Source organism: Tympanuchus pallidicinctus, unplaced genomic scaffold (assembly GCF_026119805.1).
Source record: "Tympanuchus pallidicinctus isolate F22 unplaced genomic scaffold, pur_lepc_1.0 scaffold21, whole genome shotgun sequence".
Lineage (NCBI taxonomy): Eukaryota > Metazoa > Chordata > Aves > Galliformes > Phasianidae > Tympanuchus > Tympanuchus pallidicinctus.
The window spans coordinates 6,360,969-6,377,905 of record NW_026294733.1 but is presented as its reverse complement, the minus strand read 5'-3'; the positions used below and the strand labels follow the sequence as shown (position 1 = coordinate 6,377,905).

Below are 16,937 nucleotides of genomic sequence, written 5' to 3'. Positions count from 1 at the left end.
AAAAAAGCTACATAGAGAATACCTTGTCTTTGATAAACTCTGCAATCAAGTTTGTACAGTATAATACTATTGGCATAGACTAACAAACTAAGAGGTGATAAATGCAGTCATTGCATAGCAAAAAGCAGACTAGTTAAGTAATATTCACATCTAATGTGCAAAATGCAGACCAAAAGGTAGCTATGAATTACTAGAAGGATAAAATGTCCTAAATGAACACACTAGTTAAACGCCAAAAATAACAAGATAAACAAGTACACTGAAGTTAAAGAGCCATAGTTTATTTTTTTCTATACATATATCTACACATGATGTCAGAAGATGAAAACATCCCCCTTAAATAAGCTCCAATCAGATAACTTATCAAGTTTAGACACGACTAGATGTTAGACAATGAAGCATTATTAAAAAAAAAAAGAAAAAAAAAAAAGAAAAAACAACTAAATAGAACATATAAAACATTAACTACTTCCTTTTGTAGATAGAGAGCGTCAACCTTCTGACTTGTTGAGGCTTATAAAACGTTGCCTGAAATGTGACTGTGAAATTTAATTTTGATTAGCTGTTTCTCTAGAGACTTATGTAGCATTTCTTCAAAATTGACTCAGTACAGTGTGTTGTGGTTTTTTAATTGATCCTTGCCAACACTCACCATTATTCCCGTCTCTTTGAAAAAGATTTATCTGAAATTTTATTTCTAACAATCAGCAATAGTGATACTGACTAGAATTGTTTTTAAGGGAGCACAATACCTGCAAAATGGACATCTTGTATTTAAAGCCCTTACATATTGTTCCTACAAATATATTGCTACAGTAAAAATGAAATGTTATAAGTTTACTCAATAAAATCTATTTTCCTGTACATTCTTTTCTGTATGACTTTTTTGTATTTAATGCTACATATATTACATCACTTATTGTAACAGTTGTGTATCGGCAAATATAGCAGTAATATACAGATGAACTTCTGTCTTAGCAAATATTTCACCATTTCTACCTACCAAATATAATCCCATACTTTAGTATTTATGCATGACCTGAGCAGACCAGTCATTAATCTAATAGTAAACATTGGATGACATTGTCAAATTGCAAGTTACTGTACACTTAACCACTTTACAAATGGAATTAATTCCAAGCACTTCCTATCTACTTTTTAGACTTTCCAATGCCAATGATTTTTTTATATAGGCTCTAAATATGTTTTATTGAGCGTTTAACAACATATTAAGAGCTAAGAGGTGACGTCTAAGCAATGTTTTAAGAACAAAACTTTTAAAAAGTTTTTTTAAAAAAAAAAGAAAAAGAAAATAAGAAAAATGTACAATCTCATGCTGCATATTTACATATATTATTTAAATACTATATTTTGTCTTTCTGCTATCCATAAATTTCATCCTAAAGCTTTTTTTAATGTATCATTTTATAAAAGAATACATTCAACATATCTAGAGCTTGCAAAATTTGTGTTTTGGTTTTGTTTTTTTTTTAAACTCTATAACAGTGATGAGTAAAAGCTATCTGTAAAAGCATCTGGGATTTGTTTGGATTACACAGGAGAAAGAGGGACTTGGGATCTGCACTTGATTGTGCAACTGGTTTAAAATCTAGTCTAGTAACAACTTAATGCTTAGAACAAGATTGCAGTAAGAGAGCAGATTAAAGCATTTTTCACCATTAGATCTTATGTGCTATACAGTGATGAACTGTATCTACAGTGAGTAATTTTTCTTTAACAATCATTTAATATTTTAAGTTAGGTCATTTGGAATATAGAAGGGAAAAAGGAATAGGAAAATAACTTATGGGATCCAGCAAATGGAAAGCTTTAAATCCTTGAAAAGATTATAAACAGTGACTGAAAAAGTGGTGCAGTGTAGTATGTGCAACATGGACATCAAAAAGAATATTTTCCTGCTTCTCACAATCCATTGAATAAAAATATCTTTTTCATGTACATATACAATATATCTTGGGGACATTCAGTATTAAGCTATCTACAAATGCTTTCCTTTTTTTTTTTTTTTTTTTTTTTTTCCCATTACTAGAACTTTCTTTCCCTTTTTAAGAATCAGTTTCCCAAAGTTACATAGCTTATATTGTTTTCTCCCTTGTATATAGGGTTCTTAAATATACAGATATATTTTACTTCTGGTTAAATGAAGAAACCTTTATGATATTCCAAATGGGAATTACTGTATGTGAAAACTGGAAGCAATTCCCAGAGCAAAAGACAAAACAGAGCTAGATGAATAAATGAGGTTATTGATGTGGAGTCGGGGCTTTTAACTGAGGCTCCCGGTTTAAATAGGTAGCCCAATAGACTAAATTAAAGATTCCAAAAAGCAGTGGGAAAGCTATTCTTGATAGTCGATCAATTTTGCTGACGCTGTTAAAAGTTTTCTTGGGTTCTGCAGGCTTTGTTTCTGGCTTAACTTCTTTGGGCTCTATCGTTGCACTTTTAGCAATGGTTGCCAGCCCAGGGTCCCTTGCAATATTAGGGGTGTAGCTTGTAGCTGCAGCTGTGTACGTGTTATTTTTCTTAATGAGAGGATCCTTCACCTTCTTTGGCTAAAGAAAGAAGAAAATATTTTATTCCTATTGGCTTCTGAGTAGATAACATACTAAAAAAAGCACAATCAAATTTTGCTGCAAGTTAACTTTATTTCACAAGTTGTGATAACCTGTAAGTAAGAAGGTAATGTTGGGGTACACGACTCATGCAAAATACTTAGATGAAGACAGGGGCAGAATCACTCATCTAGATTATTTGTATCACTTAAACTGAAGTATATGATGGATAGTGAAGACTTACCCTGGTAGCTAGGCTCACTGTTAGACAAAATGATCTTTAATGGTAATGAGCAGTGATGAACCATTCATAATTCAACGTTCCCTTAATCAACTCTGCCACTTGACCAGCATAAGAACCTTAAAAGATACTGAATTTCTTAATGTAATTTTCCAATATTAAGACAAACAGTGTTTTTATGATTCATTCTAACACAATTCTTATATTAAAAATATACAATAAAAATATGTAACCGTGACACAAAGAAGTGGATTATTTGGAAACACACCAAACCAATCATTTTTATACTAAGGATATACACCAGAAGCATATGAATTAAAGAGAGAAATTTTCAGTTCCTACTTGAATGATGCAATTGGATTGTAATGGCTGAAATTACATGCTGAAGAAAGGGTCTTAAGCAGCCACATGATTTTTGCAGCCACTCATGTTGTAAAACAAGTCTATACTGAATGTTTTTCAGTGGGAGGTGTAAAGAAAAACTACTTATCAGGAAACAAAAAGAGATAACAATGCCAACAGCTTGGAAAATCATTAGGATTCCATCATAGTATTTGCTGAGGGGGGAAAAAAGGGAATGTTGACCATGTTGTCCTCTAGAAGGAAGATGATAATACAGATCAAGAAAAAATAGTAGGAGTGGTTTTATTGCATCATTTCACAGAATAACAAATAGAACCATCTGTTAGCAAGATGCACCTGTCCCAGAGAGGAAATACTTTTTAAGATAGTTACAGTGCTATTTGTCATAGATTGACTATAGTTTAATAGCTAAATGGGCAAGGCCCTAGGGAGGCAGGGTGGCTTTAGTTTATAAGTAAAAAATTAAGGAGGTGAACACAAAGGTTCCTGAAGGACACCTGAGAATGTGCAGGAAAGCTGCAAAAGCATGAGGGCACGTGGGAAGAAGCGTGTTGAAGCGTGACACTGAGCCCCAATCAGGAAGGAAACACGTACTGATGAAATGTTAAATTGGTTCCTTCATAGGAAAGGGGTTTGGATAGTGCCTGTGGTGCAGATGCTCTTTGTTGCAAGACAATAATATTCACCGTAGCTTGAGGCTCAGGAAAAGCTTCAAAACATCTTAGAATATCTCTGCTGAGTAAGACAAACAAACAACTGAAAAAAAAAATACTCAGAAAAGAAAAAAGATGAAGTCAGAAGGCTTTCTGGTTGCCTGTCTTTTCTCCTGAGCAGGAGGGCTGCTGACATGCTTGGTATGAAGCCTGTACTGTTTCCCCATTGGCAAGATGTGCTAATGAGCAGCTCTAAATCCAGCAGGTCGAAGAACCAGATTGCAGAAGAGTCAGGGGACACTCAGCCTACAGATACAAATTTCATGAGGAATCTGATCCACAGGAAGCCCTGACACCAATCAGGGGCCTGACACTTTATGTCAAATTTGAATTAATGAAAACATAACAGCCAACAGGAGCCCTAAACTTTATTAATCTGTGTTGCTTTGTTCACTGTTGGCTTGCTCTGCTTGCTTTAATGTCTGCAGATAACACGCTTTACTGGGTAGTGGCATATCTTTGTTGCCCTATAACGAAGGCAAAAATGAAGACCCTTACCTGCTAGTGAATGTAAAATCGTACATCCTCCAATGTTTCAGACAGCATTTGAATATTGTGCTTTTACTGCTCTGGTTTGTCTTTTTTTTCTTTTTTCTTTTTTTTCTTATTTGGTATGAAAATTCAATTTTCTTTGAAATAAATAGCTGGTTATAGTTACTTATGTTAGTAGGTAGATAGTATTAAAATAGGAATAATTAATATTTAATATTTTCTATTAAAATAACTCGTTCTTTAAAAAATAGCTGTAATGTGGATAAAAGCTGTAATGTGGAGAAACAGAAAAGAATGACTTTCAATGGAGGTATTATCAGTAACTGAAAATATTGACCAGCAGTAACACCACTCAAATCTGTAAGATAATTGCTTCATTTTGTTCTACGATGCTTTTAAGGCTGGTTGTCACTGTGTAAATGTTCAGAGTTTATTTCTATTTTGTCACTGAATGACTTGCACAACAAAAATAGAAAAAACAGTACAACAAAGAATATTTATATATCCTATCTGTACATTCCTGAGTTAAACACATATATTCGCATACCAATGAGTAACATCTGCTCCTCCAAATATTTATTCTGCTGATTCTCTAATCTGTGAATGTTCATAAGCAATTAGGCGATAAGCAATTAGGCAAGTTAAAAGTCTCTTTCAAGATCTCTTAAATAACCAAAATGAGCTTCCTCACAAAAGGAGCTCACATGATATTTCATAGGAAATAGGAAACTCATTCCCTGTACATCCGCAACAATTTGTTGATGCATATGTGACTTACAGACAGTCTGATCCCTACAAGGAGACAAACTGATGTCCTCCTTTGCCCTGAGGGAAATGTGGATCAGGGTTACTGACTCCTGAAACAACCTAATTTCATATATAGGCTAAGAATTAAAAATAACAATATTTCTATTTTTAAAAAACAGTGAAATGATAGTAGGCAAAGGCAAGAAAAAGCCCTGCATTGATTGATTGATTGATTGATGATCATTATCATTGGCAATCCTCTTTAACTTGAGGAGCAATGTACTCCGGAAGCTCAATACAGCAGCCACAAGATTTTCCTCCACATATATACTAAGGCATGGACACTTTATCTTGCTCCAGCCCTACAGAATGAATTGGCTTCCCTCGAAAAACAAACAATCAAATAAATTAATAAAAAAAAAACAGCTATTAAAAATATATGGAGATAGTGTGTGACATTATGTGAATTGTTGGAGTAGATATTAAGTGGCATTACCTTTTCAGGAACAACACTTTTGCCATCCCATGCATAACCTCTCTTTGTGAAGTAATTCACTGTTGCAAATTCGATGAGTGCAGAAAACACAAAGGCATAGCACACAGCTATAAACCAATCCATGGCAGTGGCATAAGCCACCTTAGGGAGTGAATTCCTCGCACTGATACTCAGCGTGGTCATTGTTAGGACAGTTGTCACTCCTGCAAAACAAACAGATTTTGTCCTCGTATCAGCAGTTTTATTTTGCACTTCAGTTCTCAACTACTACGATAGATAGGAAACCCTCATCTGCACCCATCATTCTTATGGACCTCTCCAATTCTGTAGAAGTTGTGGGATCTTTGAAACATCAGTTTTATACTTAAGATTTGGACTGGATAATACTTAAAGCTTCATGGAGCATGAGGTATCATCATTGCTCTTCCTTACCCAAACTGTGTAAATTGCCCTAAAAATACATCGACTCACATGTGTACTTCTCCTGGTAGTTTTAATATATTTAAACATAAAACTTAAAAGCTTATTGGTTTTGTGTTTCTTAGCCTGGTTATTGTTAATACTAAAATTGTTTATGAAGTATATGTTCCTTCATAGATAAATTCTCTAAGCTTTATGTAGCATTAAATTTATTTAAATTCATATTATTGCAGATGTTCCCTGATGCACAGAATTTACTTAAGAACAATAAGAATGTTATCTGCATCTGCGATATCAGAGCTCCCATAGCTGATGACATTTGAGATCCCCGTGGAGCTTTCACTGGCAGTGGTAGGGCTGTACTGAACTCACTCTGCAAGATCTGCAAGCGTAGGCTGGACATTTACATCAAATCATGTGTCCACAAGCTACCTTGACAACTGCAGTATCCTGTATTGAATGTTTTTTGCAAGTTCATCTTTGCTGCACTGAATGTTAGTGAGAATGTGCAGTGGTTTAAAATAGGCCAAATAATGAACAGTGTATTTACATACTAGTGTAAAGAGCTTGAAATTTTAGTGTCTAGTGAAGAAGCAATTTCCCATCCCTGAGAGACAACCTAATCTGACTCAGTATTAGCAAGCTTATGTTTCTCTTGTGCAAAGCAGGATTTATAATTTATATTATCTGTGATAGTAAGTGGGCTAAAAGATGTAAGATGTGCTTTTGTATGCATTTGTTCATGCGAGATATCCTGAGATGTTTTTTTACTGCCATTAGGAAGTGGAAAAATCACCTATCTGGATACATAATGATGGAGTAAACACAACACTGTTTACTAAATAACTGTCTTCTAAAAGGAGAACTTGCAAAAGTACATGGGTTCTTGAGCTCTCAAGATAGCAGCAGGAGATCATGGAGTATTATGTATTATTCACTGTAAGACTAGGAAATGTTGTCCTCTATCTAGGGACAATGAAGTATGGCACTGCAAAATGCTGACCTGACATTTCCTTTTAAATGGCAAGTGCAAAGAGAGATAAAATAGATACAACTTCAGTAGTTTTGAGTACACAGGCTCATAAAAGTCCCAGATCAATTCTCAGTGCAGTTGGTGATAAAACTTCTGAAGTAATTTTAGACATTAATCTAAATCACATTATGTAAATAAAATGTAATTATCTTGTGCTTTAACTGTTCTTCTGTAAATGCACATCCATATATCTACAAAAAGTCTTTACTTGGTTCATGAGGTCTAAGGTTATGCAAGCTGTGAATTATTTCCAGAGCCTTTGGGAAGCGAAAGTATATCTATGAAATGTGCCTGACAAAGGTCAATAAAAACAGCTTTTGATCAACAAGAGTTTCAGTGTCTGCATGTTTCTCAACATCAGGCCTTGTAACTCTCTCCAGCTGCGTCACTGGGAAAATTCCCTCATGCAGAGCAGGAGGGCCCATGGCATCCTTCTGCCCTAAGGCAGGAAGTGAGCGTGACAGCCAGCTTGGCTTTGTGCTCTTCTGCATCCTCCCATCAAACGTGCTCAGGTGTCCCATCCATACATCACAAAAAAGACTAAGTCACATCATAGAAATATCAGGTTCTATTTTCCTTTAAAGGTACATTACTTCTTTTTTTTTTTCTTCTTTTTTTCACAAAGTACTTGCCTTTGATTCTTATCTTCAGAGATTATGCTAGTTGTTTGTTTCTAATTTTAAAATAAGTGTTTGCCAGCAGTGGTTAAAGCACTGGGGACGAACTGTATAAAGTTAGAGTCCTTCAGATTCCCTTGTTACTGCATTCATTGAGTGCATCTATTCACTGCTGTAAGCACAATAAATCATCACTGATTTTAACAGGAGATGTTTAGTAGCATCCTACTAAGGGGATTTTTTAGCTAAAGATGTTCAAAGAGGCTGAGGGTGTCAAGGACATCAAGTGACAAATACCATTAATTAAAACTTTCTGACAGTCCCCACCATGGATATCATGGATGTCACATATCATCATCAGAAATGTTTCATTCATATATATACTGTTTTGGAAAAGTAGAACTGGAATAGATTGTTCAAGATATTTTCAGGTCCAATTTTACTCTTAATTTAAAAGGTTTGGAACTTGTATAGTTTTCTGGTGCATCTTCACAACAAAACATTATCTCTTGAGCCTGTACTAGTGCAGTAGACGTGCTCTTCTCCAATATCACTCTGCACATATCACTTTTACCATAAAAATTCTTACATTTATTTGGCGTGTCATTGCCAAGGAGTTTATAAGTCTTTCTTACCAAATACAGTTCTTGCTGGAACAGATTCTCTGTTGAGCCAGAAGGACACCTGTGACAGTATCACTGTCATGATGCATGGCAGATAAGTCTGAATGACAAAGTAACCAATCTTTCTCTTCAAGTGAAAATGTGTAGTCATAACAACATATTCCCCTAAAAATAAATTAAAATAAAATTAAAAAACAACAGCAACAACAACAAAAAACTGTAAAGATTTTATAAATACAAAAATCTGGAGACTATTAATGAAGTCACTTTTCATTATATGTACAACTCTGATTAAGCAAAAAAAAAATCAACCTCAAATTGTACTGGGTCAGTTCCGAAGAAAACATTTAAAGCAAATTCTGAAGTTCCACTAATAATAACAGAATTAGACAGTTCTAGGAAACACTAATTAAATTTGCATCTTTTCATCTCCAGTGAGTAGTGAATGAACGTCTGCATTAATTGGAGGCTGTTTAGGCCTCTTGTGAAAGATTTCATTCCATTAGAAGCTGGAAAGCTGCTGTAATATGCACATGGAAACATCATCCAAAGGCGAAGTGATGACAGCAAGTCAGAAATGTTTCAAGCTTAAACTGTAATTTTTGATGTGGTTATGTTTCTATTATCAATGTGTGTGCTTTATCTACTCTGAATATTAAGCACCCCTACCCTACTAAATTCAGTACCTTACTAAATTAATATTCTCTTGCCTAGTAAATGGCCAGTTCAGGAATAGTATAGAATATTTTCATTACTGTTAGCGTTTAGTGCTAGAAAAACATATGATTTGTGTATTCCAGTTACATACAAAAGGCATTGTTAGCATTTATATAACTCTACAATTCTTTCTTTCCAGACGGTAGCAAATAATGCCTTATTTTCGGACTATTATTTACAACATCATTGAAAACATATTTTGAAGAACAGTATATTCCTAAAAGATTGGAAAACCTATAGCTATGACATTTTGTTCAGTGTAGATTGATTCTTTATACAATGGATGTTATCTTAGCGATGAAACAGGTGGAAATATAACTGGATGAAAACCTCTGTCTAGATTAGAGATGACGTGAAATCACCATTATTCTCTTTTAAAATACAGGCATTTGAAAAGAGACTGTTGCTCCTGAACAGTAATAGCTTAAATTGGATTGAAAAACTATGTCTAGACATTGACTGCTGATACACTGAGCATGTTAAATGCACTTTTCTTTAAAAGAAAGTCTAGAAGGACATTCATTTGAGCAATTGCTCAATGTATAATCCTGAGGAAATCTTATAGATAGGATGTGGCAATACTCCTGATCTGTTTCAATATAAAATATAAGTCAGTAGCAAATGGGCAAAAGAGAATCAATTAAAAATTAAAGGTAAAGCAAAGGTTATACAAGGAAAAAATTCTATCAAAAAAATAGAACTTTCAGAGCAACATGGTGATTGTTGATGTGCTTTTTACCCATTGTTCTTTAATTTTCACCGAAACAACCCACAGCAATGATCGTAATCTTAGGAAGAATGCCAATCCTAGCTAGAAAAAACAGTAATTTAATTTTATCGCTATAGCTATTTTAATGCAGTCTCATATGGAATGCTTACAATGGTTTTCCAGAATTAATTCAGCAACCATAGAAGGCAAGCTAAGAATATAGAGTGAACACATTGCTCTGCTCTAAAACTTGATTTAGCTGCTTAAATTATGAATGTATTTTTAACCTCTAGAAATGAGAACGGGATTCAAAGCATGAAGGCAATTAAAAAGTCCAGGATTGCTCCCATCAGTTCAGTGCTACAACAGGTCTGAGTTAGAAGGCAGATAATGCCACAAGAAGTGCATCAAGCAAAGCACGGGGCTACAATAATGCTTACAATTCAGTTAGAAATCAAAGATGTTTCTTTAGGTCCTCAAAATACGAATGGACTTGAATCATTTATTAAAATATTGTAGATCATTTAATGAGACTTATTTAAATAACTACAGGACGTATAATTTACACATATTATACAATATGAAACCTTTGAAAGTGGCCACACAACTCCTGCACTTACATTAACCCAATGTTTTGAACCATGTTCACATTTCAGTCTTTCCAGTGCTCTGAGTTTGTGTCTGTGCTCAGCACTTTTGCTGCAGTATTTAAGCAGCCCTTAATTCTATGATGTTTCACAATTAAGAGTCAATGTTCAGATATTGTAAATTAACCTGTGTCCTTATAATGAAATGGCTGATATTCAGAAAAGTCAGATCAGACCTATTTATGTTCTTTAAGCTATTTTTAATAAACCCAGTTAATCAACTGGGCACCTAAACTTACTGTGCATCACATTAATTTTAATGACATGCAGACATGAGGTTCAATGAGGGAAATGAGTTTACCGTAATAATACTTATCCTATCACTGTAGAATATGAGGCTTTCCTTGACATTAGTTTAAAGCAAAATATTTCTCTTCTTATGCTGTGTAACCCAAGAGAAATTAGCCCCTCTTAAGAAGTATTCTCTCAGCAGGTTTTTAGAACAAGAGGAAAAGAATATATCATTTAGTGAGCACAAACCCTGCTGTTTCTCTATGCAAAACAATGTTTTCAAGGTGGCAAAATAATTCTGTGCAAAGGGGGAATTTTCCCAAGCCCTTTATGCATCTGTTCAAGCACTTGCAAATAATGTGATTTTAAAGTCCATCTGAATAGGACTTGATAGTTGAAGAGTGACAGAAACTGCACATGCAACTTAAAAATGACTGGCTCCCTGCTTAAGCAAAATGGCAGCAACAGTACTAGTTTGCTTACTGAATGCTATATTTAAGCTTGCGGAACCTGCACGTGTAAGGAAACAGAATAGATTCTTCCATTGGTGGCATGAGTGAATAAGTACACTGAAAAAAACCAGGGTTGTTTTTTTTTTTTTTAATAGTAGAAATTGCAGATCTCTTTTCATTAAAAAATCAGGATCTTGTTCTAGATCCAGAAATGAGCATAGCAGATGGACCACTATCAAGGGAAAAAACAAAACAAAACAAAATAGCAGTTTCATCAAATCATTTATACTTTCAATAATACCTACCTAAGGTTCTGCCCAACTTCTTGGAAAATATGTGTCTAGAATTCCAGACAACTATCAATATCTTAAAATCACTGAAGTGTTTGAAATTTCCCTTAATGAACCATAGAATCAGTTGTGTGAGAGCATCATTTTCTTGCCTAACAGAGATGCTGAGAATTCTTAGTGAAGACTGACTTCAGCTCCTTTTGTCTTTTTGTCATATGAGTCAACCTCCATAAATCTGGAAATGGAGGGATTTCACAGTTTTCATTACATACAGAGTGTCTTAAAACAGGTGATGAGAGGATAAAGATGTGCTGGAGGATTGTGGTGAGATAGCTGCCCAGCTGTCTTAGTAGGGCAGAAGTTGACTTCTGATTCCCACCACTACTTTGGTGAAAACAAATGTCAAGAAGTACTTTTAAGACACTGACTTTTCAAACAAGTTTCTTCCGCCACTTTTCTTAGTTGGTATTAACTAAAGAGAGTTGCAAATTTGGTACTAAGATTATTTATGGGCTTATTTTTAGCTTTTCTCCATTGTATTCTTTATAAACCTGTTCTGCATCTAGACAATAGAATTTTATTTAGGCAAGTATTAACTATACTGCTTTTAGGATGGGAGTGGTAAAGAGTTCTATCAGGTGCAAAAATGAGACAGAATTCAATCCTGTGAAATATTATGGGCAAAAGAAATATAATCTAGTTTTTTATTGAAGATGTAGCACAAGTTTTTACATTTCTTAGGTTTGCCTTCAGTTCTGTTTAAAGATTTATTATCTGTCTTCAGAATGTACATGGTGCTTCTCGCAGTACTGAACTATATCTGGTATTGTACATTCCCAAGCTCATGAGTCTCTTCTAACTGTATTGCTGCCATGGTAATGCATCTGGTAAGCAGAGAATTGGTGGTGAATGCAAAAGGACCATGAAGGTGCTGAGGTCTGAGCGAATAGCTTCAGAACAGAAAGAGCAAAGGGCTCAGGATCCGTACAGTCCCTCACAAATTAGGCTGCCTTTTCAGGAAGGGGCAGGTGGGGTGAATTAATGGCTCCACAGACATCAACAGGAACATTTCTGGATGTGCCTTGCCCAAAAGTTCTCTCTGCTTTTATTTTCCTGATGGGCAAATCGTTGCTCAATAATGGAAGTAACAAGTCTATGGAAGCAGTTCTGTTGATATTGTTCTTATGCAAAGTCCTTATTTCTGCCATTCCACTTACTTTTAAAATTACATGTACTGAACAGAAGCTTCCAAGCAGTAACTTGAAAATTGGAGCACTGGAAATATATTATGCTTATAAGATAAATTTTATATCTTAGGTGGACTTACAAATAAATACTGACAAGCTAAATAACAAATAAATTAGACACCAATTAGGGTTAATATTACATTAATTCATTTTCTCTTAACTGTCTGCTTACTTTACAAATAACTCATTAGAAAGTTAAGTTTAGGCAGGCGTGCTTTTCTTGAGCTCTGACACAACTGCATGGGCTCTCAAAGCCATAGTTACTTGTAATGGAGTTCTTTTCTGTGGTCCATTGAACATTCAAGCCAGACAAGGCTGTGAGGTCTTGTTCATCCTCAATGCTCAGCTTATGACTGTGTTTAGATCTTTCTGCCCTTCCAAAGTAATTAAAGTAAAATCGCAAGGATTATATTTTGAAATGGAAATGGCAAAGTGGAAAAAAAAAAAAATTAGCCAGCTTCAGAGGTATAGATATATAGCATGAAAACGTGGGTTATTTTTTTCTACCACACTTCTAGTAGTTTTAGATTTAAAGCTGGTGGCACAAACTAAGATACACAAATCCTATGTTTGGATGTTCCAAATGTTTTTTCTTAATTCAGTGAAATTTTTTTTCACCCTCTAAATACCTTCGTGAGAAAGTATGTGCTTACTTTCAGCATCTTATTCCACTGTCTCCAGAACATGCTCTTATATACAGTAAGCAGACAATATGATAAAGATATGAGGAAAGATTCTGTATAGCGTAGATTGCTCTGTTTTTTTTCTTTCTGGTTAGATTCGCCACTCTAGGAAGCTTTGCAAATGTTGAAATATTTTAACAACCAATTAAAGTAAGAAATAATCCCAGGATATGTTATCTTTTCAGAGCTGTGTTTCCCTAACCTAAAAGCCATATATTGCAATTTCTCTCTCTCTTTCATCTGTTGTTTTTTGAATTTTTCCTTTTTTGCTCTAAATTCTGCTTTGATGTTATAGATCTTCCATTAAAGCAAAACCACAACCCTTCCCAGCAAACCTTCTTCACAGACCTGTGCTGGACTGAACGATTCCAGAGTCCACAGTTTGTCCAAGCAGATCATATTGGTTCAGTCGAGAGCCATCTTCAGCCACCACCACTGACCTTGCTGGTTCTCGTGTCCATTCATACACAACCTCTGCTCTGGTATAAGCATCTAATTTAAAACAAATACAGCACATTTCAGCCTTTCACTTTCTGTTGCCACATGACTTAAACAGACCATTGTTTTGAGCAGTAGATTGCACGTTAACTTCTCTTTCACCGCCTACAGATTGCTTACTGCAACGTTTTGTCTATGGCAAGTATAACTGCCTATGCCTGTTGTGATGATCAGATAAATAGATGCTGTCAGGCAAGTTTAAGGTTCATCCTCAGTGGTACGAAGGACTTTATCTTTCTTACATTGTTCCTAACTGTATAAAGTCTAAATAATCATTAAGGAGAGTTAGGCATGGAATTTCAGTGGCACTGAAGAACTCAAGTTCTTTTTCTAATTTTTATCAACTATCGAGAAAGATAAGCCTCAGTATTTTCAGTTTGTGATGGTGTGGTGTTGCTTGAGCCACTGTAATAAACTAAGTCCACCTCAGAGTAGTTTCACAGACCTCTTTCTTAGCCTGACCAGAGCTCTCTACTTTGGCATCACCCTCTTACACTGCCTTTGCTCTATAACAGGCATAGCAGATATTTCTGAGGCTGGATTTTTGGAATCTCCAATCTCAATTCATGAAGCATGTTACATAGATATTTAGTAGCATCCTACATATGCCATCCAGATGTTATGTGCTATTATTAGTTTATTATTTATATTGTTTCAGGAATTAAACTATATACTGTTTTTTACCTCAGTCTTGCAATACTGTTCTGTCATTTTTTGTAGTCTGCGGTCTGACAGCTCTCGCTTTGAGCGGTTGGGGTGGGAGTTAGCTGTCTACATAGAGGCACTGAGTGTCGTTCTTGACACCTAGGAGTATCCAAGACATGTATGGGACTGAATGTATGATTAGAACCTACGTAAAGCTTGCTCCCAGCAGAGGCAGCTGAAAGCCAGATGGGACATCTTAGGGCATCTAAAATGCCACTATAAATGTCTATTTAAATGACTGACTGACTCCTACCTCCTAGATGAGATTTTCCCTGTGCATTTCAGACCTGGTAAGCAGGAAAGGGAAAGGAGGAATCTGATTCACTTGACCTCATTTGTGAGTTAATAATTTTATCTTATCAGTGTAAGAGATAACAGTAATTGAAGAGGTGGTTTTAGATGGAGCATACTGGTAAATTAATTGCATGGCATTTGATCCTGCATTATTGAAGTGCAAGGTTGCTTTTGCCCTCAGACTTCATATTCCCCAAGCACTGTAACATATGCATAGTTCTTTTGGAAGCAACTGTAAATGCAAATGTACTTATTTATAATTCTGACCTTAAAAATAATGGCCACAGTAATTACAAGGGTTTGTCTGCTATTTTAGCCAAATAAAGAAAAGGGGACAGAATCAGCTTAGAAACATTTTACTTGCTCTGGAGCACGCATGAAGTCTGTGAGAGGGGGCTGATTTCTTGAACTGCTGAGGACCACTGAGTGAGACCTCAGAGGGAAGGCAGCACACTCACCAGGGCTGGAAATGGGCCCTATCCTGCCCAGTGGCTGCCATCCAGCCATGTTCGGTTCACCATTTTCACCACGGATGGTGTGTTCCCCCTCCTATCTTCAGGATCCAGTTGACATATTGCATAAGTAGCAGCATATTCTTTTGTTCCTTTCATTATTGCTTTGCAGAGTTGCCTTCGTTTTATACTGACAATCAGATTTTTGTGGGAAGAATTGAGAACAATCAGATTTTTGTGGAAAGAGTTGAGGACAGCAGCTGCCTTTCTGATTTTGTTATGCCAACATATGGCTTTTTGTTGTTCCAGAAGCCTCTTTAGCATTTGTCACATTGAATTTACATTGGAATAACCTCTAGCTTAAGCTGCTATTTTGGCAAATCATTTTAGCCTTGGAGCTGGGTCAAGCATTTACTGGCCTCTACAGTACAGGCAGAGTCCATGGGAGATGTGGCACTCCTTCAGTATTAGGCTTCTCTGAATCCAGTTCCAACAAGAGATGGGTAACAGTGGAGGACATGGAAAAACTCTTATCCAATTTAATTCAAAACAAATACTGCTGGGCTGAGCAAACACTACCTTGGGGAGCTACTAAGTCTAGTATTGCAATTTGCACATAAAAAGTGGCTTTCATTACAATTAAAGGTCTTTTTCAGTAAATTCTTCAGTCCATTAAGATTAATTTCATGAATTACTTTAGTTGTCTGAAGGGAATCTCCCAAATGTATTGGAAGGTGGCTCTCACTGAAAAAGCAGCAATTAAGTTTAAGATAAAATATATTCTATTTGTAAGAGTAAATTTATTCTCTTTTCATATGTACAGCTATGAGACCTGTTTCCATAACTTGTCCAAGTCTAGCCACTTGTCCAGTGAGAGAGACTTCTATTTATGAATAACCAAATATTGAGACAGAAATACTTTATAATCTGGTAATTATGCTATATAATCTAATGAGACGGATGGGGGAGGTCCAGATTTAAGGTTCTGTTTTGGATAGTGGATTCCTCTGCAGTGTTTGCAGTACAAGCATGATGCAGAACACACTACCTCGCATTATAAGCTCCTTTGAAACTATTAGGAGAATACAGTTTCCCTGAAAATGCTTTGATCTTGTCTCACAACACTTCCCAGCATTTGGAAGCACATGCTTTGTTAGCTCCCGTTTGGGACAGCTGGCATGGTAATAGCCAGTTTGTGTTCAAAAAGGAAAAAATACTGCAAATAGTTTGTGCAATAAAATAACCCACACTCTGAGACTGGAATACTAATTATCACCTATGAATTTAAGGTAATTAAGCGATATTTCAATTAGAAATAACACTCACTGACTGTCCTTTAGTTTTAGTTTAGAGTATCCTTTAGTTAATTTAAGGGAAATAATATATATTATGATAATAAAAATGTATTGTAGAATAAAATGGAAACAAATTTAGATACAAATGATATTCAGAACTACAAGCACATATTTTTGCTGTCCTGTTTTCACCTTGTGATTCCAGAACTATATTTGCATCTGTATTATCTATCCTTTGCATAATTTCTTTATCTCTTCATCATTTAATCAAGGCAAGATCCCTACTAATCTGGAAAACCACGTACTCATTGAGCCAAGAGTACTCTAATCTGGGACACACTGAGCCCAAAATAGCTGAGTATAGGAAAAGAATGGAAACTATTGTTCGCACTTTAGTGT

General features: G+C 35.5%; 1 protein-coding gene across 2 annotated transcripts in view; it reads right to left on the bottom strand.

The window, feature by feature from the left end:
* Nucleotides 1–260: 260 nt before the first annotated feature.
* GABRA1 (gamma-aminobutyric acid type A receptor subunit alpha1) overlaps nucleotides 261–16,937 on the bottom strand; it is a 41,564-nt gene continuing 24,887 nt past the window's right edge. For both annotated transcript variants that reach the window (XM_052684825.1, XM_052684826.1), the window contains exons 7-10: nucleotides 13,643–13,786; nucleotides 8,331–8,483; nucleotides 5,626–5,828; nucleotides 261–2,573 (exon numbers count right to left, since the gene is read on the bottom strand). In XM_052684825.1, coding sequence (XP_052540785.1) covers nucleotides 2,265–2,573; nucleotides 5,626–5,828; nucleotides 8,331–8,483; nucleotides 13,643–13,786 — 809 coding nt within the window. In that variant the 3' untranslated portion in view covers nucleotides 261–2,264. The remainder of the gene's footprint in view (nucleotides 2,574–5,625; nucleotides 5,829–8,330; nucleotides 8,484–13,642; nucleotides 13,787–16,937) is intronic.